The sequence below is a fragment of the Pygocentrus nattereri genome, chromosome 6 (assembly GCF_015220715.1).
Source record: "Pygocentrus nattereri isolate fPygNat1 chromosome 6, fPygNat1.pri, whole genome shotgun sequence".
In the NCBI taxonomy this organism is placed as follows: Eukaryota; Metazoa; Chordata; class Actinopteri; order Characiformes; family Serrasalmidae; genus Pygocentrus; species Pygocentrus nattereri.
The window spans coordinates 35,607,105-35,634,808 of NC_051216.1; the positions used below are offsets into that span (position 1 = coordinate 35,607,105).

At 37.7% G+C, this 27,704-nt stretch overlaps 1 protein-coding gene across 1 annotated transcript; it reads right to left on the bottom strand.

The window, feature by feature from the left end:
- Positions 1 to 179: 179 nt before the first annotated feature.
- Positions 180 to 25,736, bottom strand: acp6 (acid phosphatase 6, lysophosphatidic). Its single transcript, XM_017706507.2, has 11 exons — positions 25,615 to 25,736; positions 25,014 to 25,242; positions 23,692 to 23,820; positions 21,916 to 22,046; positions 20,372 to 20,451; positions 19,015 to 19,102; positions 14,065 to 14,197; positions 12,579 to 12,679; positions 9,497 to 9,589; positions 4,356 to 4,521; positions 180 to 1,905 (listed from the first exon to the last, which is right to left on the bottom strand). Exons 2-11 carry the CDS (start codon positions 25,233 to 25,235, stop codon positions 1,747 to 1,749), a joined length of 1,302 nt encoding a protein of 433 aa, XP_017561996.1. The 5' UTR covers positions 25,236 to 25,242; positions 25,615 to 25,736; the 3' UTR covers positions 180 to 1,746.
- Positions 25,737 to 27,704: the final 1,968 nt, after the last annotated feature.

A 27,704-nucleotide genomic window follows, 5' to 3' on the forward strand; every position in this document is an offset into this window, starting at 1 on the left:
TCACTAGCAAAACAAATACACCCTTCCCTCCAGTTCTCCTTCAGAAGCTTGTAGGGCAGTTCTGAGGAACTATGCTGATACCTTTTGAGAAGAAAAATGTCTAAGTTTTTATATTGTGTGCTAGAGGCACCAAGCTGTCCTTTAGTAGAAACTGAACTATGAAGTTAGTGTTCAGCCTGTGTTATCTGTGATGTGCTTTGTATCCATTTTGTATAAAGACCATTCTACCAATTGGTTCAATGTCAGTTCAAAACTTTTTGGACTTTTAGCTGACTTAGTATTCAGGTGAAATTACTGAATACTTAATTTAGTCACTAACAAAATATTCACACTACTGAAACCTTCAGTAAAGACAATTTTAGATCATTCTGAGCATGACTCAAAAATGCTAGCCAGTACATGACCAGGAAATACAGCTTAAAACACCGCACAAAAAGTTTACTTAATGACAGAAAATGTGTTTCAGTAAGGATAATTCTGAAAAGTTACACACCAATTTTCAGACTTTGGGACACATTCACTTTCAAACAAACCAGTGATGTGACAGTGACAATGATGCAATTTCACTTCCTCCTCTAAAATGCAGGGTGTGGTGAAAACACAGATCTGCCTGTGGACTAAAACTCTTTGTGTTTTGGTAGTGACATGGAAATGTAAAACAGGAATTTTTAATAATACATTTTTATTTTATTTTTTATTTTATTTAAAAAAAAACCAAAATCCTAAATAGAATGTATTTTCACTTGAAAGTACCCAATAAATTATGTTTTTGCTTATATTTAGTGTATTACTATTTCAGTCAGTGCCTTGTGTTTAAATAGATGATAACATAATCCTTGTAAATATCAGAGGTCTGAATACTTAATTTTTTTTTTTTGTGTGTGAGACCGTGGTTTGGTAGACTGGTCCAGAAACTTTTTGTCTATTCAGAGCAACTGAACAAAATGAATTTTTTTGTGTGCATCTTTAAGTAGGAACTTGATCTCTCAACATTTTTATATTAAACATTATGAATAAAGTGCATGGAGTGTTGCAAGTGAATGAGGTTAAGTCACTTGTGATTAAAGTTTTTTGAACAAAAACATTTAAAGTCAGCTCACTCATTCATTTAGAATATCAACACCATGCCTGTCCACACTTTCCTTCACAAGCTCTTAAAACAACACATCAGAAAAAAGCACATTCTACATAGCAATAAAGTAAGGAACACATCTTTCACTACACAGACAAACATGCACTAGCAGTGCAATAAAATGGTCCCTACAGAGGGAAGAACATGATGCACACATTCACACACACAGTGATTTCTTGTACATGGACAGTCAAATATATATGAAATACTGTGTGCTAACCAGTGAGAGATTGGCGATTACCTTAGAAGAATAAATAAAGCTCAATTTTTAAGCCATTTCCCTTTCTGGCCTGTGATGGGGTCTTTCTAGCAAATCGTTATTATCTATAGAAACATGATGAAAATCACTGTAAAAGGAAAAGTTAAAGGGATTGCTCTTCAAACAAGAACATGCCTGTTTGGTCTTTTTCTTCTGCATTAATAAATGCTGATCATTGCTGATCACTGACGGTCCTAAACTAAAATGCATCACTCTGTCTGCCACAGATAGAACAGAGCAATATAACATGAAGACTTTAGAAAATGAGGATTGACTCACTTTGTGTATGTAAACTGGAAATTAAACATGAAGTTATATGCATAAGCAAAGCAGATGTGTGGTGGACGCTGTACTCTCAGAGGCGAGAGGTGTTGCGAGGTGACTGGCTGGGGACGTCTTGTGTGCTGTTGCAGCGGGTATGATAGCTCTCCTCGGTCAGGGCATACATGGCCAGTGCCTGCTTGAACTCTCCCAGTGGACAGTAAACATCACTACAGCCAGGGATCTTCTGATCCTGTAGAGATGAACCAACACAGATTCAGAAGCCCAATCACTTAATGAATGCATTTTGCATGCACACTGTGCACTAAAGATGACTGATTTTCTGACTTAATTATTAATATTTATTGCTGAGTAATTAGGCCAAAATAAAACAGAATAAACTTTTTAAAAATATTTAACAGTAAAAACTGTAATAGTAATGGCAATATTTCTGCTCCTTTGATAAAAAAAAGGTAAGCAGCAAAAAGAAGCAGCAAACATAACAAAATAAATTCACTACTGTCCAATGTGCAAATAATAATAATAAACAAAATAATATAGTTATAGTTACTTCTAGGACAATTTTTTTAATCCTTTTCATAATTCTTTGAAAAGGATTCATTATTAACCAGTTAACCATATTTGAAGTAATTTTTTTATCAGCAGCTAGATGTTATCTAGCTGTTCCTCTTTTCACAGGGCTGAAGTTTGCTTCTCCAAATTTTATGTTTCACCTGCAAGTAGGAAAAACGATAAAACTCCGGAACAACACATAAGGTTACAGCCTACGTTGCATCTGCCTTACATCCTTTTATCTCTTTTACTCTTGTCTGCTCTCCTGCTTGGTCACACTCTCTTTTTCTCTTATTTGCTTCCTCTGACAAGGTCTTCTACGGTCTTTTGGCAGCCTCTGCCATGACGTCCACGCTGGGAATACTGAGCTACCTTCTTCTTAAAGCTAGCTGAAGACCCAAAGCTGTTGGGGCGTGACATGCTGCCATAAAGCGTTAGGTAGTTCTCACTAAAGGTGCTGTGCCCACTCCTCCAAAGTTACAAAGCACTATAGCAGGCATTCCAGCCCTGGAGTGGCAATGACAGACATGCCATTCTCCCTGAAGCTGACACTGGCAGGTAAAATTGCTATATAATGTTGCTTTAAATGCTTTAAAATGCATGTTAATGAAGTCAAGTGCTCTAGTTCAGGTTCTGAGGCTCATTAGCAACTTTGTATTCAGAATTGCAAAAAGGCTTCTGTACAGGGTTATTGATTAGTACCACTGCAAACCTTCAGGAGATTTGACTAGTGACAAGCGTTGACAAGTGTTGAAATACACAGTGTATCAGTGTACAGTGAGAATACTGTTGATGTATTTTTTTTTTTTTTTTTACACATACTGTTGGTTCTGGTAAATTGGATGTTACAGGAGTACAAATAAAAAAGAATGCAAAGTTTTTGATTGCACCTTTGGTGCCACACCATTTGGCTGGCCCCCTACAGGAAACCAATACCTGTTCAAATTGTGAATCTCAACAGCTTTTGGCTTAAAACAATTTAGGTTTAACACCAGGGTTGGGGTATGGATTACGTGTTGGCTTAAGAGTTTAGTGTTAGAATATGAGGTTTAAGGAAAATTAAGTTGGATGTAATAGCTGTTTAATTAAATACAAGTTAAATGTTTGGTAACCTATAAAGCATCTACAGTGGGCTATCCAAGTAAAGTGTTACTACAATTTTACAATTTTATGTATTACTCTTTCCCAACTTATCAAACTGCAGAAAAACAAAACATTGTGAAATGTAATGTGGATCATCATGATCTGGATCATGATTTTTTTCACATTACCCAACCCTACTGGACATTCCTTCTAACTAGTGGATTTTACCAGTTTAGATGCACTCATTGCTGAAATTTGTTAATTTCAGTGCATAAAGATGTGAAATCTCAACTGAAAAGCACTACGTTTTTTCAAATGAACTGTAGTACTGTTTTTGACACAGATCCAACTGGCTGACCTGACCTCACGAACACTTTTTTTTTCAAGGGGGGGGCTATATGTTGTAAATGGTTGTAATTCACAATTCACCTGATTTGGATGCAAATACCCTCAGATTAAAGCTGAAAATCTGCACTCATGTTCAATGTGTAATATTAATAATATTCTGTATCCAAATATTTAGGGACCTGACTGTATTTGGTTGTTTTCGTGGACATGTACTTTGTATTGCACTAAACTGTAATGTAAATGTTTTTTCACTATTTGAAAGGATAATTTAGTCCAGGTTTAAGCATCTCAACCACACTGTATTTAACAGGACATGAGATAAAGTGTGCTTTTTGCAGATAACATCGTGGCTGTGATTTGGTCACGGGTATGAGCTGAAGGCGTGATGCTATGTGTGATAACACACAATCTTGAGTGTTCTGTTTTTGGCATTTTACATAACAGTTTTATGAAGTAAAAGAAAAAGTAAATAACAATTGCTTAAGCCCAAAAAAAAAGACAACAGATTTAGGGTAAAGTAACTTAGTAACTGGTGGCTAGCAGAATGACAAGTATGGAGAGAGAAAAAAAAAAATGCTGATAAAGGATATAAAAACATGGCTAGAATGCATTTCAACCTCAGAGGTCAGACCTAAAATGTTCTATAATTGACCATGTCAAAGCAGTGTGAGGACGTTGCATATGTATGAAGGATCTTACCTGACCGACATAAGAAATTTTGACATAATACTGTTTGGTCTGCTGGTGCTGGTGCAGCTCCAGGGTAATGTCAGCAGCATACGGTGGCCATCTCATATCAAACACACCCAGTGCCATCAAGCACGGCATCAGCGTGGTATCATGCACCGAGTACAGGAAAAGCTTCCTTGCAGCACAAACACAGACATTAAGTGGCTTAAATCTCTGAGCTAACAACAATTTGATTCAGTTATTCTGATTTTATCACAATCTGATTCAGGTAACTCATTTCAAGATAATTTTTTTTTTTTAAACAGACTGAATACATAAATGAGTCATTCAGATGAAATTGCCTCAAACTAAGTCCATAAACATTTTGGGTATGCTAACTGTTATGCAAATAAAAAAAATATTAATAACAACTTTATTTACATAGCACCTTTCATACATAAAAATGCAGCTCAACATTCTTCAAACTGACATTAAATAAAGCATTAAAAGCATGTATGTAAAACAGTATCAAAATAAAAATAGTTGAAAAAAAATGCTTATTTAAAAAAATATTAGTAATAATAAATACATTTAAAAAATGTAAAATTAAACTTCATATTAAAATATAAAGAAAACAGAATAAATAAACATTGAATGAGAATGAAAAATAATTGGACGGACCTACATGGAAGGTTCTGAATAAGTTGAGGTCATCTAATTGTGCTTTTAGGTAACCCATTAAATCACACATTACAGTAATCTAGCTGATGTAATAAACAACTTTTGCACTGAGATTAATAAAGTTATCTATTTATCCATCCATGTACCTCATCTATTCATCCAATCTATCTAATTGTGTATCATCAGCATAGCTGTGATAACTGACTCCTGCATTGTGGTTGAAAAAATGTCAGAACTTCTGGTCTTGAGTATCTGAGTGATTGAATATCAGTGACTTTTTCATTAAAACGGAAAAGATTCACATTTTGATGTAGACGCTTCACCAGTCACATAACCCTGTTTACTCATGGATGATTCTGGAGTTTACAGTGCATGATGGCCATTAGGTCATTTCTGCTCTGTAGGTCTCCTAGTTAATCAATTAAATGAGTCGACATGAAATCATGAAAAGTATTGCCACATATAACTTTATACTGACTTCTTCCAACTACAAAAGCAGTTTATTAGCCACACAATTTTATTTAACTGCCAGTCTACCACCACCACCTGCACTCCAGTTCAGCCTACTGAAAGGTTGCTATATATTTGGTTCATGTGAATAGCAGGAGGTGCTGAACTCCAGTACTGAAATCTGATTGAAAAATCTTCATCAAATATATTTAACTATCAGAGGTGATAAACTGCACTGACAAATAATCTCTAAACAGTTCATCTTTGATCAATTTAAAGAGAAACAAGAATTTTGTCTTTTGAATGATCATACACAATGGACTGTACTCAATGTAACCAAGGATGTAAACTCATGAGGAAAAAAAGGACCATTTTGATTTCAGGTTGACTTTAAGTGAGCCTGACTCACAAGCCAGGTCATGAGGTGCATACGACAAGACAGCTGGACAGTACATATTATTGGCATCAAGCACATCAAATAGATAAACAGCACAAGTCTGACTGAACCCCATCGCAACCAGCCTGTTCAAAAGCCCAATAAACAAATAAATACCACCAAAAATACAAATTCTCCAAGAATAAGAAAACAGATGTCTTTCAAAATTACATCTTAATATGGACAGTCTTTTAGCTACAGAGATAAAAGATCAAAAGGTCATTTCCAAACTGAGTCCCCAAGTTAGCATAGAATCAACTTAGCAGTGTACATGTTTAGTTAGCTAGCTCCTTACCCAGGCATCTAGGCTAAAAATGCGAGTTATCTGTAAAAGCACTTGCAGTATACATAAATTACACATAAAAGTACATGACTAATGCATCATTGTTAAAGTGTTACAGCTCAGACTGTATTAAACCCTCACTCACACCTGAACATTCTAGAGGGTGTGTGAACTTTGTATCATCATTGGCAACAATTTACTTTGTCTTGTACTATCAAATACAGTTAACCTAAAATAATCTAACACAACCTAAGATTAAGTGACCCTTATTAGTCCCACAACGGGGAAATTTCACCTCTGCATTTAACCCATCCGTGAAGTGAAATACCACAAACACTCTAGTGAGCACACACACACACACTAGGGGGCAGTGAGCACACTTGCTCAGAGCAGTAGGCAGCCCAATCGGCAGCGCCCGGGTAGCAGTTGGGGATTGGGTGTCTTGCTCAAGGACACCTCATTCATGTGCTGTTGGCTCTGGGGATCGAACTGGCGACCTTCCGGTCACGAGGCTGGTTCCCTAACCTCCAGCCCATGACTGCCCGGTCAGGGCACTGAACAAAATATAAAATGGGGCAGCACAGATGAGATTAGATCAAAATGCTAGCTACATTGATGCAAAAATGCAGAAACAATATAGCAGCCACCCAGTGTGTAAGTAGGATCTGTGAAATAAATTTAAAATCCTATTAAAGTACTTGGCAGCACACCCTAAACTGTTCTGACGGCACCTACTTTAACTGGATAAATAACATTGACTAATTAAAAGGCAAAAAGACCAAATTTACTTAGCATATTATTGTGCAAGTCATTATGGGTGCCACCCTACCAGTTACATTTTATTGCACAAAATGTTTTTTTCAATTTCGTATTTTTCTTCTCAATTTTAGTTAAACATATTGCAGGCCATATTTTTGTGTTTTTTATTTTTCCTAATATGTAACATAAATGGTAATTGTGCATACAAATGTGCAAGAAGTATGTTGTCTATAGAGCATGTGTTGACGTTTTTCACTTCAACAAAACATAATTTGACCAAGGACGCTAAGATTTTTGCATATGACTATGTCTGTGAAGATCAAATAAAATGAATGCCAGTCTGGAAATCGTAATTTTAAATAATAGCAGTTGATCCCATGGTTGAAAGCATCACTACAGTGCTCTCTAGAGTGGTGAAAACAAAAGAAGGTACTCTACTTGGGGAAAAGTAGAGGCCCTCTAGGGTTCTCTCTTCATGCAGTAAATTGTGTTTAGAGCAAGAAAATTCGATAATGCATCTTAATGAGTGGAATTGTAGTGGAGAAAACATGATGCAGTGCCCTATAAGGGCACTTCAAATGGTCCAACTTGACATTCTCCATGATTGCCCGTCCAATGGAAAAAATGTGTTGTTATAAAGTGTCACCGCTATACTACCCCTACATGATACTGTCCCAAAGGCTGCCCCTTCAGTAGAGAAATGGGATGCATTGCTGTAAATTGTGAGTGTAAGGTGAGAGAACATGATGAAGTGCCTAAGTAGGTACTCCTCTAATGGAGAGGTGCTCCTCAAGTGAAGAAAATGTGATGCAACACTATAAAGGATCAATTACAACCCAATTTTTTTATTTTAAAGTTGGGGCGCTGTGCAAAATGTAAACAAAAACAGAATGGAATGATGTGGAAATCATTTAATCATTTAAAAATTGAAAATAGTAAAAAGACAACATATCAATTGTTGAAACTGAGAAAATGTATTGCTATATTCTCTTTTTGTATCTGACTTCAGCATGTTAGCCACACTGCTACTTGCTGGTTACCAACTCCAGAATAAGCCAGAAAATATCTCTAAGCTATGAAAGCAGCATGCTAACTAGATTTAAGAGGCTTGAATGCTTCTACAAATGCAGTAAGCCAACATAAATGTGCCTGTATCTGTTTCAGTTGTTGTGTTTCAAAAAAGCTGGGATGGGGGCATGTTTACCACTTTAAATCATCACTTCTTCTTTTAACAGCACTCTGGGAACTGAGAAGACCAATTGCTGTGGTTTTGAAAGAGAATTGTTTTCCCATTTCTGCTTGATCAACTGATGCTCCTTGATCTACCAATGGGATTTCAGTTCGAGATCTCCTTTGTCGCATAATTCCTTTAATAATACATCATATGTTTTCAAAAGTGACAAATCTGGACTGCAGTCAGGCCGGTTTAGTACCCAGACTCTTTTACTACAGAGGCAAGCTGTTGTACCACATGCAGAATGAGGTTTGGCATCATCTGGATGGCAGCATAACTATTCCAAAACTTGTATATCATTTGGCATTAATGTTGCCTTCACAGATGTGCAAATCACCCACGCCATGTGCAGTACTGCACCCCCATAGCATCATGGATGCTGCCTTTGAACTATGTGCTGATAACAAGCCGGGTAGTCCTCCTCTTTAGTCTGGAGGATGTGGCATTCATGATTTCCAAAAAGAATGTTATGTTTTGATTTTTCAGACCACAGGACAACTTTTCCACATCACCTTAGTTCATTTTAATTGAGCTTGGGCCCAGAGAAGGTGGCAGCATTTCTGCATCCTGTTTATATATGGTTTCTTCTTTGCATAGTAGAGTTTTAACTTGCATTTATGGATACATCGGATACATTTCACCATCAGATATGTTGTCTTTGTACTATTTCCAGTTAAATACAGGGTCATTGCATTCTGTTGTTATTTACATATTGCACACCTTCTCAACCTTTTTTGGAAACAGGGTTGTAGATCCTCAACTGGCAGTGAGCAGATTTTATTTAAACATGTAGAGAAAAGATGGTTTTATTCTGTCTGAAGGTTTTGTTGATATTCAATAATTACAAAAAATGTCAATGTCCAGATACCTCAGATGAAGGGACTGTACTTGGCTGGTCTAGGGTTTGCCCCAGCCCTAATCCAAGACTAGACAAAATGATGCTGAGATGGCTCATTTCTGGCCTGAGACTGAGCCTGTACTACAACACTATTTGTGCCACTACTTCTAATATCCAAATTTAACTCCTGATAATTGATACTAACATTCAAGTTAGTTGCAATTTAATCATCTTTAACTTTGATTTTTTTTATATCTCTAACCCAAACACATAATGCCATGTTAAACTATAGCAGCTCAATTTTCAGACCTAAACACTAGAGGGCTGCAGGTATCAAGTCTTGACTACTTTCAAGTATGAACTATTTTATGCCAATGAGCAGGCAAGATAAAAGAAAAGTAAAAGAAAAATGTGACTATTTAGATAATGTTATTTCCAGTATTTGTTTTGACCATGTGCGTTTTAGTGCTAAAAATATGAATAGTCCCACCTGTCTCCATCCAAGGCACTACCCTGCACTTTCATCTCCATGTTGTTGAGGAGAATGTGGAGGAAAGGACCAACACACAGCTGTAGAATCTCCCTGAACACAAAAAACAACCACACCATTACTTTTCTGTAAAGTTCACACCTCCTGAAAGAAAAAAAAAAAAAAAAAAAAAAAACAGTTGAGAACTGTCCCCCCTACTCTTATGAAATAGCCAGAGCCAGTGGGTGTTCAAATACTGGTGTTTGTGTTTTGATCATTCCATGTCAGCTCACTTAGGGACTGTCTGGTCAGGTCATGGATTTTCAACATTAAAACATTAAGAAAAAAAAATTAAAAGACAAAAATCAAGCAAACTTGCAATTTATTTCATCCAACCATATAAAAACCCAAAAGGCTGTCCTCCATTTAGTTATTTACTTACAAATTTTCCCAGTTGTTTCTAAACTGCATCTTAAAAATTGAGCGTATCTGCTCACAGAATGACTGAACTGAGCTTAACTGACTATAGATACAACACTAACTAGAATGTTCGACTTTAAATCAGTCAGTTTTCTTTTGTTGTTTTTATCAGGTAATCAATTTTTACTGAATTTAATTTACATGCTGAAATAGCTGACCAATAACAGGAGACAATCTGAGTGAAAAAGGGGTGGGAGTAAGGGTAGCCCCCTGCCTGCAAAAATTAAAAAAAAAAAAAAAAAAAATCCTTGACACACAAATAGAGATACATGTGTACAGAAGCCTTCTTTAGTTCAGTGATGACAGTACAAAGAGAATATCTACACAAAATGTTCTGTAGCAGATACCATATCAGTCCAAGCTTGTATTGTCATGTATCAGGCCTCACAATTCTGTTAAATGTAAGAATCCAAAACCTCTATATAAAAATTAGGAGAAAGTGTGTAAATTTCAAGCTTTTGGTCAGTTTTCAAATTCTTTCTGCAGAATGTAGATTTTATGTAGCATTCAAACATCTCTATTAATTATATGTATTTCTGCATACAACATTTGAAGCCACACCATGACTTCAAATCTCTCAACAGCTGGAGAACCTCCCATGTGCTGCATCTAGAACTAGGCCTGACCCATGTCCAGGAATGTTTCTCAAAAATGACTAAATTGAATTCTCTAAATTCTTTTTCCTGAAAAGGAACAGATAAGTTAGATGAACATAATTTTTTTACAGATGTGCTATTGTTCAAGTTCAGTATGTTGAACAAAAATAAGAATTTCTTAGTAAATCAATAAACCTCGATATTTAAGATGCAATTTAAGAAGCTGTACTCCTCAGCATTAAAGGTGCATTCAGAGATGTGGAAGTTACCTACTAATACACTGCAGCACCATAACAAACAATGGTTTTTGAATTTTGCATTAGCAGCAGTCAGGATGGTCCTTAACGATTAGAAAGGTCTCAAAACGCATTTCCACTGTGCATCAATCATCCATCTTGGATGCACTCCAGCCCAGAGAAGTCAACAGTGCTTCTGGATGTTGTTGATGTAGGGCTTCAGCTGTGCATCACAGAGTTTTGACTTGCATTTGTTTGCCCATGTGCTTTTACTCATTAAAGAAGCATGTTGGGTTTTGATGCCGTGATGTCTGAAGGACTAAAGGTCAGAAGTATTCAACATGATCTTTTGTCCTTCCTCCTTACACACAGAAGTTTCTCAGGATTCTGAACCTTTGTAAAATGTTATGGAATATGGAAGGTAAAATTACTAATTTATTTGCAGTCATAAAATGGTGTTCTTACTCTGTTAGACTATTCGCTCACACAGGTTTTCGAAAAAGCCTGAGTCTTTTGTGAGCGCTCGTTTTATACCCAAATCATGACAGCATCACCTGTTACCTATTCACATGTTTACCTCTGGAAATGGTAACACTTTACTTTGATGATCCACTGTAGATGCTGTGTAAATGCTTAGTTTGTCTTTAACCAACATTCAACAAAATGTCTAATAAATGCAAGAGAACTTAAGTAACTTGAGTAACAGATTCTATTAAATCAAACTGTACTCATAAATCAAACCCTAACTTCAACACAAAACCGACACCTACTCCTAAACATACCTAACTCTAACACCTAACTCTAACCATAACATTGTTGATATTCAACTAAGTATCACTGGAAGGTTTGTTAGTCATTTAAGTAACTGTAGACAATCTATAAGAGTGATATACAAAGTATACCAAAAGTTCCAAAACTGGTGTTTTTAAATTTGATATTAGCGTATATTTTTCACAATGTTTGTAAGGCTGATAAGGTAAAATATGGAATCTTTCTTCTTTGTGTTGTTTTCAATAAAATACCATTTACAACAGATTACACACCACTGCTTTCTCTTGTTATTTGCACTTTAATTTCTGTAGTTGAATAAAAATGAAACACAAATTATTTTATTTGGGAAAAGCAATAAGAGACACAGACTGGATTCAAGAGCCCTAAATTCTAAAGAACTAGTACACAACCTTGGTATATTAATGGACTCTGATCTTAAGTTTTAGCAATCATGTCAAAGCTCTCACTAAATAAGAATTTTCTCACCTTAAAATCATCAACAAGAGAGAGATTCTGGACTAAAGCAGACCTGGAGAAACTCATCCACACCTTTACTTACAGCAGGACCGATTACTGTAATGGTCTGACTGGACTCCCAAAAAAAGACTATCAAACCGCTTCTGATGATTTGAAATGCAGTTCTTACTAGGAGTAAAAGAACACATCACCACATTTTTAAATCCTGAGACTGGCTACCAGTGAGTTACAGAAAAGTGTTTTAGATACTATTACAGGTCTATAAATCCCAGTGGTGTAGGACCAGCACATTTATTTACATGCTGCAGTGATATAAGCTGTGCAGAACTCTCAGATCATTAAGAACCAGACAGTTAGTCCTGCTGAAGGTAAAGACTAAATATGGAGAAACAGTGTAGCTTCTATGCTGCTCTTAAATGGAAGCAGTTGACAGAGAACATTAAAAGAGCCCTGGCTAACTGAATGAATCCTAGTGTTCAGCCCTAACTTTATCCTTCTGCACATCCTTGAACTTGCAGTAGATGCCTTCTCAGGGTGGCTCACCTGTTACTGGGATCAAAGATGTGATAGATCATATCCACAGCTCTCTGCTCTACTCTGGCCCTCCAGCTGTCCAGCACTGCAGGACATGGCAAACCATGAGTCTATAGGGACACAGGGATGAAGTTAGAGCAAACCAAAATAAAACACGTACTTTTTAATATATTATTTTCTTGCCTATATCTGCTAATGCCAGATGTTTTTGCATACTCAAAAAATATACTCTAAACTGTAAATTTATTACATTTAAGTGCAGATAAGATAAACTAAAGCCCTATTTGAATAGAATAGTTTTACATAAGGAAGTGGTGCAATGTAATTTCTCAATTATTTTAGTCCCGTCCTGATGTGCCATGTCAGTCATTTTTAGAGTGGGTGACTCCTGTGTCAGTAAAGATTGCAGCACTTTTTACCTGCTATAAAGTGGACTGTAGAAATAACTGCAGGTTATATTAATTCTGTGTGAACTGACATGGCAGTAAAATATGCTACGATTTCTGTGGAAAAGGAGTTTATTAAGTATGGAGGCACTCAAATAAGCATCTACTTGTGTTCTGTTTAGCTAAATTCAAGCTGATACACACTGCCCTACCTCAAGTGTACAACTCAGAACATTAAAAAATGTAAACATTACAGAAAAAGCTGTGATTTCATGTGCTGATATTGACCATTGGCTGTGAATTCCCAAGCTAATGACAGTCTTTTCTGGAGTAAATGCAGTGCGTAAATCATGGAGCCCCTCTCATCTTGGTCATTTATTCCATGATTTCTCTACACCAATAACCTCTGAAGAATCCGCTGGTTTGGTTTCTCCAACTCAAGAACAAGCCAAACCCAGCACATAATAAGGACAGTGGAGAGGACCATTAGATGTAGTTTCGCAATGCTACAGGGCAACTGCAACATCAGTGTGATGAATGCTGGCAAAACTACAGCCGCCTCCTCTCATCCTGGACATCACCTCCTCCAGCCATTTCCCTCTGGTAGAAGATTCAAGGCCATCAAACCAGCACAACCAGACATGCTTATAGATTATTTTCCCCCAGAGATGTAGCACTTATCCACAGTGGACATTTTGCACTTTAAACTTAACCTGACCAACAAACCTTTCTTGCAGTATTATAGTATAACTCTTCCTGTAGCATAATGCTGATTTGCAGTACTACAGATGACATGGAAAAATGTTTTATATATATATATATATATATATATATATATATATATATATATATATATATATATATATATATATATATATATTAGTTTTTATATTTTATAGTGCTGGTATTTTTTTTTCCAAAAACACTGAACTGTACTGCATTATGTTGACACTAGAACCAAAAACTAAACTCACTGATGTGATTATTATTTTTTTAATGATCTCCCAATGCTTACATGATACACCTATTATGTGCCACCTGGTCTTGACATTTATAACACCACTTTGAGACAATGTCAATAATCACATGTCTGTGTAATGTTGATTAACCTCTCTGGCCACCATGTCATCTCTGATGTGGATGAAATCGAGTCGCTGGTGAGACTGGATGCCCAGAGCACTCTGAATGCTCCGAAGATCTGAGGCAATGTCCGGCAACGTAGACGACTCTGCCCAGCGATAACTGCAGGTCCAATGACAGAACAGCCAATCACAATCAGCCCATTACACGGTTAAGTTGTGACTCAAGGTTTTGAGTTTAGGGTATTGAGTTTAATTATCACACATCTTACACATCTGGACACTACTCCACACCTATACACTTTATTTCAGTACCAATATATGCACATGTTTATTCACTATTGTCATTATATGCTGTTAGCTGAGCCTCCTTGTACATTCATTATTGCACTGCCTTTTTTATCTCAGGACAGATCTTCTCACATATTTTTATATATTTCTAGTTGTATATATATGCTTATAAAACCAGCCATTAGGGGTGTACTTTGTGTACTTCTGGTACCGGTCCCAAGCCCGGATAAATGGTGAGGGTTGCGTCAGGAAGGGCATCCGTCATAAAACTTGTGCCAAAACGATCATGCGGATCACAAATATGATTGCCATACTGGATCGGTCGAGGCCCTGGTTAACAACGACCGCCTCCGGTGCTGTTGACCAGCAGGGTGCCAGTGGAAATTGGACTACTGTAGGTCGAAGACCATCAAAGAGGAGAGGAGGAAAGCAGGTTAGAAGGCAGCGAGAGAGAAGGAAAGGCAGGAGTGTGGAGGTTAGAGTAGGGACTCTGAACATAGGGACAATGACTGGTAAAGGCAGAGAGCTTGCAGACATGATGGAGAGAAGGAAGGTAGATATTCTGTGTGTCCAGGAGACCAGATGGAAAGGAAGCAAGGGCAGGAACATTGGAGGTGGATTCAAACTGTTCTATCATGGTGTAGAGAGGAAGAGAAATGGAGTAGGGATAATCCTAAAGGAACAGCTTGTGAAAAGTGTTCTGGATGTAAAGAGAGTGTCAGACAGGATCATGAGCCTGAAGTTGGAGGTTGATGGTGTAATTTTGAATGTGGTCAGTTCATATGCACCACAGGTTGGTTGTCAGTTAGAGGAGAAAGAGGAATTCTGGAGTAAGATGGATGAAGTGGTAGATGGTGTCCCTAGAGAGGAGAGATTAGTGATTGGTGCAGACTTCAATGGACATGTTGGTGAAGGGAACAGAGGGGATGAAGAGGTGCTGGGTATGTACGGTGTGAAAGACAGAAAGGCGCAAGGTCAGATGGTTGTAGATTTTGCAAAGAGAATGGAAATGGCTGTGGTGAACACGTATTTTCAGAAGAGGGAAGAACACAGGGTGACAAGAGTGGAGGGAGGTACAAACAGGTGGATTATATTCTTAGCAGGAGATGCCACCTAAAGGAGATTGGAGAGTGTAAAGTGGTACCAGGGGAAAGTGTAGCAAGGCAGCATAGGGTGGTTGTCTGTAGAATGAAATTAGAAACAAAGAAGAGGAAGAGAGTGAAGACAGCCAAAGATTAGATGGTGGAAGCTGAAGGGGGAGGATGGTTGCAGGCAGTTCAGGGAAAAATTGCAACAGGGCAGTTAGGAGCTACTTGAGGACTGGGAAACTACAGCTAAGGTGGTGAGAGAAACTGGCAAAATGTTTTGGGTGTTTCGTCTGGTCAGAGAAAAGAAGACAAGGAAAGTTGGTGGTGGAATGAGGAAGTCCAGGAGAGTATTCAGAAGAAGAAGGCAGCTAAGAAAAAGTGGGATAACCAGAGAGATGAAGGAAGTAGGCAGGAGTACTGTGAGGCTAGTCGCATAGCGAAAAGAATGGTGGCAAAGGCAAAGGCTCAGGTCTATGATGAGCTGTATGAGAGGCTGGACAGTAAAGAAGCAGTAAAGGACTTGTATCGTTTGGCTAAACAGAGAGATAGAGCTGGAAAGGATGTACAGCAGGTTAGGCTGATAAAGGATAGAGAGGGAAATGTACTAGTGAGTGAACAGAGAGTGTTGAGTAGATGGAAGGAGTACTTTGAAGAACTAATGAATGAAGAAAACGAGAGAGAGAGGAGGACAACGGGGGGAGAGATAGTGGATCATGAAGTGCAGAGAATTAGTAAGGTGGAAGTGAGGGCAGCTTTAAAAAGGATGAAGAATGGAAAGGCAGTTGGTCCAGATGACATACCTGTGGAGGTATGGAGATGTTTAGGAGAGAAGGCAGTGGACTTTTTAACCAGGTTGTTTAACAAAATCCTGGAGAGTGAGAGGATGCCTGATGAGTGGAGAAGCAGTGTACTGGTCCCCATTTTTAAGAACAAGGGTGATGTGCAGAGCTGCAGTAACTACAGAGGTGTGAAGTTGATGAGCCACACCATGAAGGTATGGGAAAGAGTTCAATTTTTGCATTGAGAGTGTTGGTGGAGAAGTACAGAGAAGGTCAGAAGGAGCTACATTGTATCTTTGTGGATCTAGAGAAGGCATATGATAGGGTGCCAAGAGAGGAACTGTGGTACTGTATGAGGATGTCAGGTGTAGCTGAAAAGTATGTTAGGGTGGTGCAAGACATGTATGAGGATAGTGAGACAGTGGTGAGGTGTGCAGTTGGAGTGAGAAATGGTTTCAAGGTTAAGGTAGGCTTACATCAGGGATCAGCTTTGAGCCCCTTCTTGTTTGCAATGGTGATGGAAAGGTTGACAGATGAGGTCAGGCAGGAGGCTCCATGGACCATGATGTTTGCAGATGACATTGTAATCTGTGGTGACAGTAGAGAGCAGGTGGAAGAGAATCTGGAGAGGTGGAGGTTTGCACTGGAGAGGAGAGGAATGAAGGTCAGTAGAGACAAGATGGAATACATGTGTGTGAATGAGAGGGAGGCAGGTGGAAAGGTGAAGATGCAAGGAGTAGAGGTCATAAAGGTGGATGACTTCAAATAACTTGGGTCAACCACCCAGAGCAATGGACAGTGTAGAAAAGAGGTGAAGAAGAGGGTGCAGGCAGGATGGAGTGGTTGGAGACGGGTGTCAGGGCTGATGTGTCACAGAAGGATAGCAGCAAGAGTGAAAGGGAAGGTTTACAAGACAGTAGTGCGTCCTGCTATGATGTATGGTTTGGAGACTGTGGCTCTGTCTAAAAGACAGGAAGCTGAGCTGGAGGTGGCGGAGATGAAGATGCTGAGATTTTGAGTGACAAGGATGGACAAGATTAGAAATGAGCAGATCAGAGGGACAGTGAAGGTGGAGCAGTTTGGAGATAAAGCCAGAGAGGCCAAGTTGAGATGGTTTGGACATGTGTTGAGGAGGAATAGTGGATATATTGGTCAAAGAATGTTGGAGAAGAAGAGGTAGACCTCAGAGAAGGTTTTTGGATGTAGTGAAGGTGGACATGGAGATGGTTGGTGTAAAAGTAGAGAAGGCAGTGGATAGGGCAAGATGGAGGCAGATGATCCGCTGTGGCGACCCCTAAAGGGAGCAGCCGAAAAAGGAAGAAGAAGACGATACATATGCTTGTAGATATTTTTTTTGTATATTGCTGCTGTCAAAAAAAAAACCTTGTATCTCTAAAATGGTTTTCAGGAGAAGGAAAAAACATACATTACTTAGAATGTAAGTCAGTGGAATCAGACATCTTCTCAAGTAATTCTGGGTCATTTTGTTTGGTCCATTCATCATAAAAATGATGCATAATGTAAAGAGCAACAGGTATTTTCAAAATATTTCAAAAACCGAAATATGACAAAAATGGAGATACAAGTTTTTGTTTTCTGACAGCAGTGATATATTCTTTTTAATATTGCATCACCCTTATTATTATAACTGCCCTGTGTTGTGTGACTGTGGCTGCTAAATTTCCTTTGTGATCCCTAAAGTATCCATCCATCTATCCATCTGAAATCAGAAGAGCTGTAATTGTTTAAGAAGAACGGGGGAAAAATTTATTAATTTGTATCATTATACATGATACATATTAATATATTAATAGATAGTATTTAAGATATGTGAGACAAAATACAATATAATCTATAAATATAATTATCATTATATCACTGTCTTATTTGAACTTTGCATTGTAACTTTTGGAAGTAAATGATGTTGAGATTATTCTCAGTTTTTTCTGTTATTAACAATTCACCACCTAAAGTTAACTGAATACAAACTAAACAATATACATCCATGTTTAATATTAAACAAAAACATAGTTATAATAGCATTCCCTTCCGCCTTCAGGGAATATTGAATTTTGGAACCAATGGGAAAAAAAATAAAAAAAACAAATCAGAGATAGAAAGAAAAAAAAAACAGAATTCAAATGATTTCAGGACTGAGAGCATTACGTTACACTAGAATCAAGACCACATGTACACCTACCTCTTTCACACCTCTGTTTGACACTTTCTGTAATACTGCTTAACTAAAGGGGCACAATACACTCCACTGGTGAAGTGAATGGGCAGAGACACCACTTATTTTGAAAATGGGCATATGCTGCTTGACCCACTTCCAACAGACAATGAAATCGACAAATTGAGTTAAGACAAATGATGACCTAATTTTTTTTGGCATGCAGCTCGTAGACTTAATTTGATACACGTACTCCAGTCTCACCAGAGTATGGTGAGGCACAAAATGAACTGTGAAACACAAGGAATGTGTAATTGTTTAAAAGTAATGGATTAATAATATGGTACAAAAGTAATTGTTTTATTATAATAATAGAACCATTGTGTTCATACAAAGGCAACTGCCTACACAATACTGCATGCACATGTCTTATGAGCGGATCAGTTGTCAGCGATTTGCTATTGGAAATGAGTTTTTCAACTGGTATTAAAGTGTCTAGTTTTGTGTAGGTTTTTGCCTGTGACTACTATATGGGTAATAAGGATTAAGACCAATGACTGTGTCATGTGTTTTACTACACACATTTACTGTGAGCTACTATCATCAAACAGTAAAACAGGATTTACTTCCACATCAGTGCAGAACTTACCCACTGTGCAGCTTCAGCAGTTTGCATCCATAGTAGTTTGGGTAGAGGACTTCTCTCTCTGCTTCCTCAGTGAAGATGGGCACAATTTCTAGAGAAAACAAACAGAAAAATATTACAGTGAAGAACTTTTAGTCCTAGCTTGAATACAGAATGCATTCAGAGAACATACTTTTCAATATTCTGTAGCTTAATATGAAAATGCTTGCTTATATATTATTACACAAATGTAAACTCCAAAAATTAAAATGATATAAATAAAATACAATAATAGTAAATAAAATAATCTGGATATAAATTTCCTAAATCACAAATACTATATTGAACTAAAAGTCCAACATTTATAATTATTACAGAGACTATGTGCAGAGACTATGTATGTAAAAAGGCCAATCACTGAAATTTACTCAGGTGACGACCCTTAAAAAAAAAAAAAAAAAGGGGTCACTTGTGGAGCCAAGTAGTTCACAACGGAGGGCATTACTGTATTTGACATTTTTCTCTGTTGGATTATGTAAAGTACTGTTTTTTGTTTGTTTTTTCGCTTCCATTTCTATATACCAAGTATATACTATTCTGTTTTGTCATACTTTTCTGTTGTAATGAATTTTTGAAAATAAAAAAAACACATTCTTTACATGATCAACCAAACAAACAAATTACAATACAAAGCAAAAGAATTACACAAATAGTGGAACTACACAAAACAGTTGAAGATTTACATAAAACAGTAGAACTACTTTATGCCAACAATCATTAGAGTTTCTGGCATGACTGTGCTGTGACTGAAAAATGATTCCTGTTGTAAGAACACTAATGTTTAGACATGGGCAATTTGATGATATTTTATTGTTATCATGATGGATTATATCACAATATGCTTTTCTGAGCATATTGTGGTTATTATCAGTAAACAACTGCATTGTTTATTACAAAGAATGCATAATTAGTCCAATGTATGGAACATATAATAAAAATCACTGCTTCATATTTTTGATCATATTTTTAAGCCTGGTACTACCTAAGCTTTTTTTTAGCTGTTCGAAATATCAGACAAAATATTGTAATTCTTTTCATGTACATACCTATGAAAATGTATTGTGATATTTTGCCAGATAACCCACCCCTACTACTGCTGATGTTTTGATAAAAATAGTGATGTTGGGGTGTTTTGGGAGTGTTGTAGAGCATTTTGAGTATAAACTGAACTGTTTTGTGAGCTGCATGCTTCTGCAGAGAGGTTTATGAAGAATTTTGACAAAATGAACTTGGTACTGTAAATTGCTTCTTAGCTGTTGTAAACAATGCAATACACACAGTAAATCATGCTGCACCACATACACAGTGAGTCTGTCTTTACCTGTCTGTTTCTGCTGGAAGAGCCCTGCCACCAGGCACTTGGCTGATTCAATGGTGCGAACAATGTTGGTTGACCGAATGCTGCAGAGGAGGAGGAGACTCAAAACTTAAACTGGCAGTCAGCAGTGTTAACATTACAAAACAGCTTATACTAGCAAGATAGGAAATCACAGATATAGAATTTCTAATTCAATACCCAGAGCTGGGTAGTAAGTAGTCACATTAACACAGTTACATGTAATCAAGTAAAACGAAAATTTTAAAAATGTTTAATTACGCTGGTGACCACATCTCTACTCCTTTGTGATTGGTCACACTGACATTGGAGGCTCATGACTTTATTATTTATTTATGTTCAGAACAGTTTACTCGTTAACTCATTTACTATTCACTACATAGTGAACTAGCTACGGAAAAAAAACATGTAATGACCAGTAGATTTACAAGAACACAACAGCTCTACATAGTACACAACAGCTTGAGCGCATCAAAAGAAGCACACAGAAGCCAAAAAAAAAAAAAAAAAAAAAAAAAAACACACACAGGCAGAGCCTAAGAAACTTTAGTTCCTTTGCTAATAGATGTTGGATGTGCTAAAAGTTACACTCCATATCTGTGAGTTAGTTATTTAAACTGTTACTTTTGCAATTCTGCTCATACAGTTTTTACTATAGTCATTATGTCACCAAAGTAACCTTTCTTTTACTTGAGTATGGGTTTACACTACTCTACCAACCTCTGCTGATATCCAATAACTGTATTTTTTTCTGTTTACATGATAATCCATATATGAAGTATATTGTATTGAGCATACAACTCTATTGATGTCTCATTTATTAAAGTCATATAATTAAGACATTTACTGTAAACATTTACAGAGTTTAACAGTATAAATTTAACATTTATAATCTTGTTCAGAGCTACTTGTAATGGTCATTGAATGTAAAAAACAGAATAGAATTCAGAACCATTTGTCACAGTGTTTGCACACTGTGAAATTAGACCTCTGCATTTAACCCATCTGTGCAGTGAAACACCCACATACATGCACACTAGTGAACACACACACTAGGGGGCAGTGAGTACACTTGTCCGGAGCAGTGGGCAGCCCTATCCACGGTGCCCGGGGAGCAATTGGGGGTTAAGTGCCTTGCTCAAGGGCACTTCAGTCATGGACTGTCAGCCGAGGGGATCAAACCAGCAACCTTCCGGTCACGCGGGCTGGTTCCTTAAGCTCCAGCCCACGACTGCCCCAAGTAAAGTTCTAGTTCTAATGGGAGTCCTGCCTAGACATAGAATCGAACCATGGCCTCCAGTGTATAGGGCTGTGATGTGCATTGAGCTAACAAATAGAGGATGTTGCAGGCATTTGAAATGCCCAGTAGTGACTGCATGTGGACTAGAAATATCAATTGCAGTTATAAACCCTAATTCTAATATCAGACTCATAATACATATTCCCATTTATCAGCAAATAGCATAACATCCTTTAAATATTTGTGCACCCTATGGAAAAGTCCATGAAAGAGGTTGTGGGTAACTCACTAAACTTCTTTATGGCTGAAGGAAGGGGTGAGGAAGGCCACGTCCTGTATGTATTGCTTCCTCAGCCTCACGCCAAGATCATACATCTGCTGCATGCCCATTGTGGTCAGCTGACCTGGATGTGTACCACCCTAAAAGTAAGAGGTCAACTCGTCAATGTCCATGCCTTGCAGTGACTGACAATCGAGGATTTTTGTTGTTTATTTTTTTCTTTTTAACCCAATCCACCAAGTACTATACCTTTGTCTTTTATAGACCTTTAACTTGGTAGGTCAGGTAGTGGTTGACACATAAACAGCAGTGTTTCCCACAGGTTTAAAGCTTACTTTGGTGTGGAGCCAGAGGTGGGCAACGAAAATATTACAAATAGTAAACACTCAAAGGCTTTATTTATTTATGTCTTTAGAGCAGTGGTCACCAGTCCTCTTCCTTGTGCATTATCTAATATTCTATTATCTAACACTAATGCATATGATGAAGAAAATCAAGAACTGTGTTCAAAACTACCACTGGGATAGGCTCCAGCACGCCCCGCAACCCTGCGGGAGAAGCGGCTTAGGAAATGGATGGATGGATGTGTTCAATGTTCAATGTGTGAAATGTTCAGAAAACACTTTAAAAGATGTGACCACACTTGGGTATAAAAAGAGCATCCAGAAAAGGCCTCGTCTTTTATGAACAAGGATGGATCAAGGCTTTCCACTTTCCAAAATGCATCAGAAAATAGGTCACACATGCAAGGATTTTAGATATTTCAACCTCTATGGTGTACAATATTATCAAAGGATTCAGAGAAACCGGAGAAATCTCTATGCATAAACAGAGGGGCTAAAAACTATAGCTGAATCTCTTTGTGACTTTCCATTCCATCCATTAAATGGCATGCTTCTGTGATGGTATACACATTTTGGAGCAATATGTATGAACTTTTAGGCACCACCTCTCACCAAAATAGTGTATATAGTCCTAGACACACCACCAAAGTATAACCTATGTACGGGAAACACTGCACACTCTAGGTCAGAATATTTCACTAAAAGTTACAGTAAAAAAATGGAGGACGAAATATGTACTATGTAATACTATGGAGGTTTCAACTGTTCAACAGTTCACAAGGAAACTAGCAGCATGTTCAGTATGAGCTTGTTTCCTCACATAAAAAGTTAATGTACACTTTGCTGAAACACACTCTGACATTCCATCATGAATTTTATTCTGCTGCTCAGTTTGCTACTTAAAACATTAAATGTAAAACTGCTTTTAAAAGCTGATATTATTACCATCAGCAATCTGTAATCAGTCAGAATTTTAAAGCACCTTTCAAATCTTTTGCTGCCATAACTCTTTTTTTCCCCTTACTCCATTCTGTGCTTAAAGGGCCCTGTCTTTCACTTTTCTGTCATTTTATCTGAGGTCTATTTTTAACATTTACATTGTGTTTTATACCAAAACAATAATAATTCATTTCTACATAGTTTTCTAACTTCTCTTCATCCCTTAAATTAAACAGGCTGTTTTTGTTACAGTGCCTTAAAGATTGATATATGTAAATAAGCTCATTTTTTTCTGAATGGCTGCCCTGTATTGTGCCTCATTTTAAAAGCAGTCTGGGCTGAAATACTCTTTATAAGTTCAGTATGAATGGGTCTAGCTTCAAGTGCTGTAAGCTGAATAGGCAATGAATTCAGAGCCAACGTGGTACGTTTAGAAACTTTAACATTGTTTACGTACAACATCAAATTCTTATTCCAATGTTTCCTACTTCAGATCACTTACTGCCAGTGTTTTGGCTCTGTAGCTGTCCTCCACTGGTGCAGGGGGTCTAGGGCCACCCTGTAGATCTGTAACCATATAATCGATGTTGGTGTGAGCTGGAACCTCCAGCAGGTCAGGAACCCACTGTGCCTGAGAAAACAAAACCAAAATATTTGTTTATGAATAGTGATCAATGTATATACCTTCTAACAAAGACAGCATGTAACAGCATGTGAAGCTTGTTGCTTTGCTCCAAACTCTTATACCATGTTGCATGAAGTGAACTATTAGAGTCTTCTTTATTCTAAACCAGAGCAATTCAGCACTGCTCCTGGCCTCTTATAAAATTTACATCCAACTCTAAGTGACAGGGGAATTCCACTGACATTTCAAAATTCCTGCATACTTAAATCAATAAAATGTAAATAGAATCATCCAGAGTGGTTTGATGAGAAATAAACCTTCTAGAGAAACGTACCGAGCCAGATTTGTTAACAGTTATTTAGCAATTTAACAGTTATAACAATTAAATAATTTAAATAATTGTAATTGCTTTATACCTGATGTTTCACATTACTATCACAATCACCGCCAGCTTACTATATTCTTAAATACTTAAATCTGGTGTACATACTGTAAATTCTCTATATTGTCTTAAATTATTAGTAAAGTGTTTATTTTTACATAAATGGCTGCAACTGTAACAACTGCAATTTCCCCCTGGGATCAATAATGGAATCTGAAGTGGTAGTGATAGGGACCACATATCCGTAGCATTTAATGCCTTGGAAAGCTGCATCACAGAAAGCTATAACAAGAAATAATTATGAATGTTACCTGATGACTGGTTTACGTTCTGTTCTTCCAGTTCTGGCTAAAAACGTTTTTCAGACCATCATCAACACTGCATGCAAAAACTAATGTATGCATCCGTATGCATCATAAATGAAATGCCTATAGTTGCATCATAGACATAATAGCTCCTGGTTCCTATCACCACCACAGTAAAAAAAATCTGAATTGGTACGTTTCTCTACAATGAACCAATTCACATCAAACCACTCTGAATGACTGTTGAACTCGCAACGTTTGAATTATCAAGCAATTCTGACAAATCAGCAGACTGAGTTCTCCTATAACACACCTCCCACTAATGAAGAGTATCAGATGTGCTCAATGAAGGCTTTCAGGTAAGAAATGTAATATATTTTTATAAATATAATAAAATAGAATATCTTCTGTGTACGACAGACACATCCCAACATCACATTGCAATGTATTCCATCTACGTACGGGCTCCAGGATCAGGCTTTAGCACCTCTGAATATAAACTACACTCTCACCTCCAAAACATCCGGTATAGATTTCAGTGGTGTTCTCGCTCCATGCCTAAACAAAACTTGGACAAGTTTAAGCTCGTACTGAGACGAGGACTGGCCGGAGCTTGGAGACGTTTTGCTCGAATCCAAATCTGTCTGGACAGGGTCGGTTTTCTTCTGCCACCAGAAGGTCGAGCCAAGACCAGCTGCGCCTAAAACACTTAGGCGCGTCCACCAGCTCCTCATGACGAACCTGTGGAGAGTGACACCCCAGAACAATCAACCTGAACAACACAATGAGCAATGAGCACCATTACATTGTCCAGTATAAAGGACATTCAACAGTCTACAATAATACCCGCCGTCCTGTGGCGGATCTGGCTATAAAACTTTACTGTCTTCATCTCATTTGGCTTCTCGCTTTCAGGCGTTCAGTTCCAAAGTACCAAACCTATTTGCAGTTCCTTGCTTATGGCCAGTTAGTAACTGATTCAGCGCAGTTAAGTATTCTTTCCACAGCCTAGATTATTCCCATTGACAGCTCAAAGAGCCAAGTGAACACTCACCAGGATCAAACAAACACCAGCTCCTGATACAGGGAGGCTGAAAATGTTAGGTTACTTACTTTAATGCTGTTAGTTATCGTAGATCGGCTTCTTCTTTTCTCGACTTACATCTGCATTCATTCCTGTTGGCAAACTTTGGTTAGTTATTTTGAAAACGTATGACCCGGCTGAGTGAAAGAGCTTGCTGGAATATGTAGTTTCACGTAACGTGGTAACGTCATGTGAAGCGGTTGCTATAAAGGAACAAAAGACTACAATTCCCGAAAATACGGTAAAACGCTGTCATTTTATCCATGATTACCGTAAGCACTGTATAAAATGCCCCCGTCATTAAAAAAAAAAAAAAAACCGCAGTCACCATTTTTACGACAACTACAGAGTCCCAATGAATCACAGAAGCGTGTAATCTGACTGATATGTGCAATAGTTAGGCTCCAATCTATCGCATATGGAATACGCAAAACGGTTTTGTCAAAATAAAAGTTCGTTTATTGCCTTCTGTGTCACTAACTAAACAATGCTATGCCTCACTCAACACTAGCATTCAGCTTCCAAAAGGAAATAGTTTTACTCATTTTCCTTATATTTTGTGTGGGGGTCAGTGCTGGGCATTTCGTGTCTTTACAAAGACCTGCTTTTGAAGTACTTGGTCAATAAAAGAGCATTTGCTTGTATAAACAGTGTATTAGCATTTTCTGCTGAGCCAACGGTACAGTAAATTAAGATGTATTCTTTACCGAACTCCAGTATCTGTTCTTGTTTGTCTTATCTTTTGGACGATTTGACATCATAGATGTGACGGATTTACTGCTATCCAATGAAGCTGCGTCGTTTAGTAATTTTCGCCAAATAAATCATAGATCGGCTAAATTGAACCCTGCTGTTATGTCAGTTTGCTCTTTCTGTTAAATATATGATGAAATCATTGATTATTTTATTTAATCTACTGCAATGTTTTGTGGAGTATTTTTTTTTATCTTTCTTAGAAGAGTATTTTGTGACCTCAGCATCACGCAGAAAATGTATCTATAATATTTTTGGTATTATATAGAGAAAATAACTTTTTACTTTTTATTATGGACCTACACCAACTAATTAGCTGATGAGTTGAGGCCGGTGTGCTGGAGCAGGACAACCACCAAACTATTCACGAACCCAACTCTCTAGGACCGGACTTTCCCCACCCTTGCTCGAAGTCAATGTTGGACAGATTAAGTGAGGATTCTTGCAAGTATCCATTAAGCTGCGGGTGTTGCATCCAGTTCACGTTTTCCTTCACAAACCCTCGGGTGTACGCACTCACTGAACAGAAATCAATGGCAAGCAACGCTGGAACAGCAGCAAATACTGGCTGACCGGTGATGCAGTCTGCAGCCTTGATGTTAAACTGAATGAAACGTAGATAGTGTTCAAAGAAATCCACTTCATTCATTCTGATTTCAGTGCATCTAAGTAATCAGAACTCAGATTATATTGAACAGATAAACTAGCTGTCATGGTTTCAAGGAATGTTCTGACGTCTATGCCCCTCGCTGCTGATCATTTTCTGGCACTACGTTAACTCTTTGGCAGCTTAAGTCAGTGGCTCATACTGTTTAGGCTAAATGGGGATGGTAGTAGAGAAAATTCTACCTCATAAGGCCTCTCAGTTTCAAAAGTGTCATTTGATTCTGTCACTCTCCATATTTTCTGGTAGCTAACTTACACTGGCCCAGGCCACCTAGTTTCCCTTGCAGCCCCACCTCCAAACCCATATTCCCTCCTAGTGTGCCCCTATTTCTCTAAGTTGAGCCAGGGGTGGAGTTAGCCTGCCTACCAAAATGGTGACATGGTCTTCTTAATGACGTAATAGAATTCTATGAATAGCGCTTACAACAGGTGTTGTCACAAAGCAGCTTCACAGAAAAATCCGGGTCCGAACCCACATAAGAAAGCCAATGGCCACTGTGGCAAGGAAAAACATCCTAAGAGAAAGAAACCTTGACAGGAACCAAGACTCAAAAGGGGAACCCATTCTCCTCTGGTTGATACCAGATAGCGAAACGATAACACAAAAACAATGCGAGCAGAGAACAAGGTTTTACCATTAGTGTAACATTAAATATGAATATTACAGAAAAGGGCAAAAGCAGGTGAAGTCAGTGCAGCA

Excerpts from the sequence above, each read along its gene's own strand:
- acp6 (XM_017706507.2), bottom strand. The coding sequence starts at position 25,235 with ATGAGGAGCTGGTGGACGCGCCTAAGTGTTTTAGGCGCAGCTGGTCTT. Across the intron at positions 20,452-21,915 it reads TTCAGCCATAAAGAAGTTTA|CATTCGGTCAACCAACATTG; the intron begins GTGAGTTACCCA and ends CCTCCTCTGCAG. Across the intron at positions 19,103-20,371 it reads CTTCCAGCAGAAACAGACAG|AAATTGTGCCCATCTTCACT; the intron begins GTAAAGACAGAC and ends TGTTTTCTCTAG.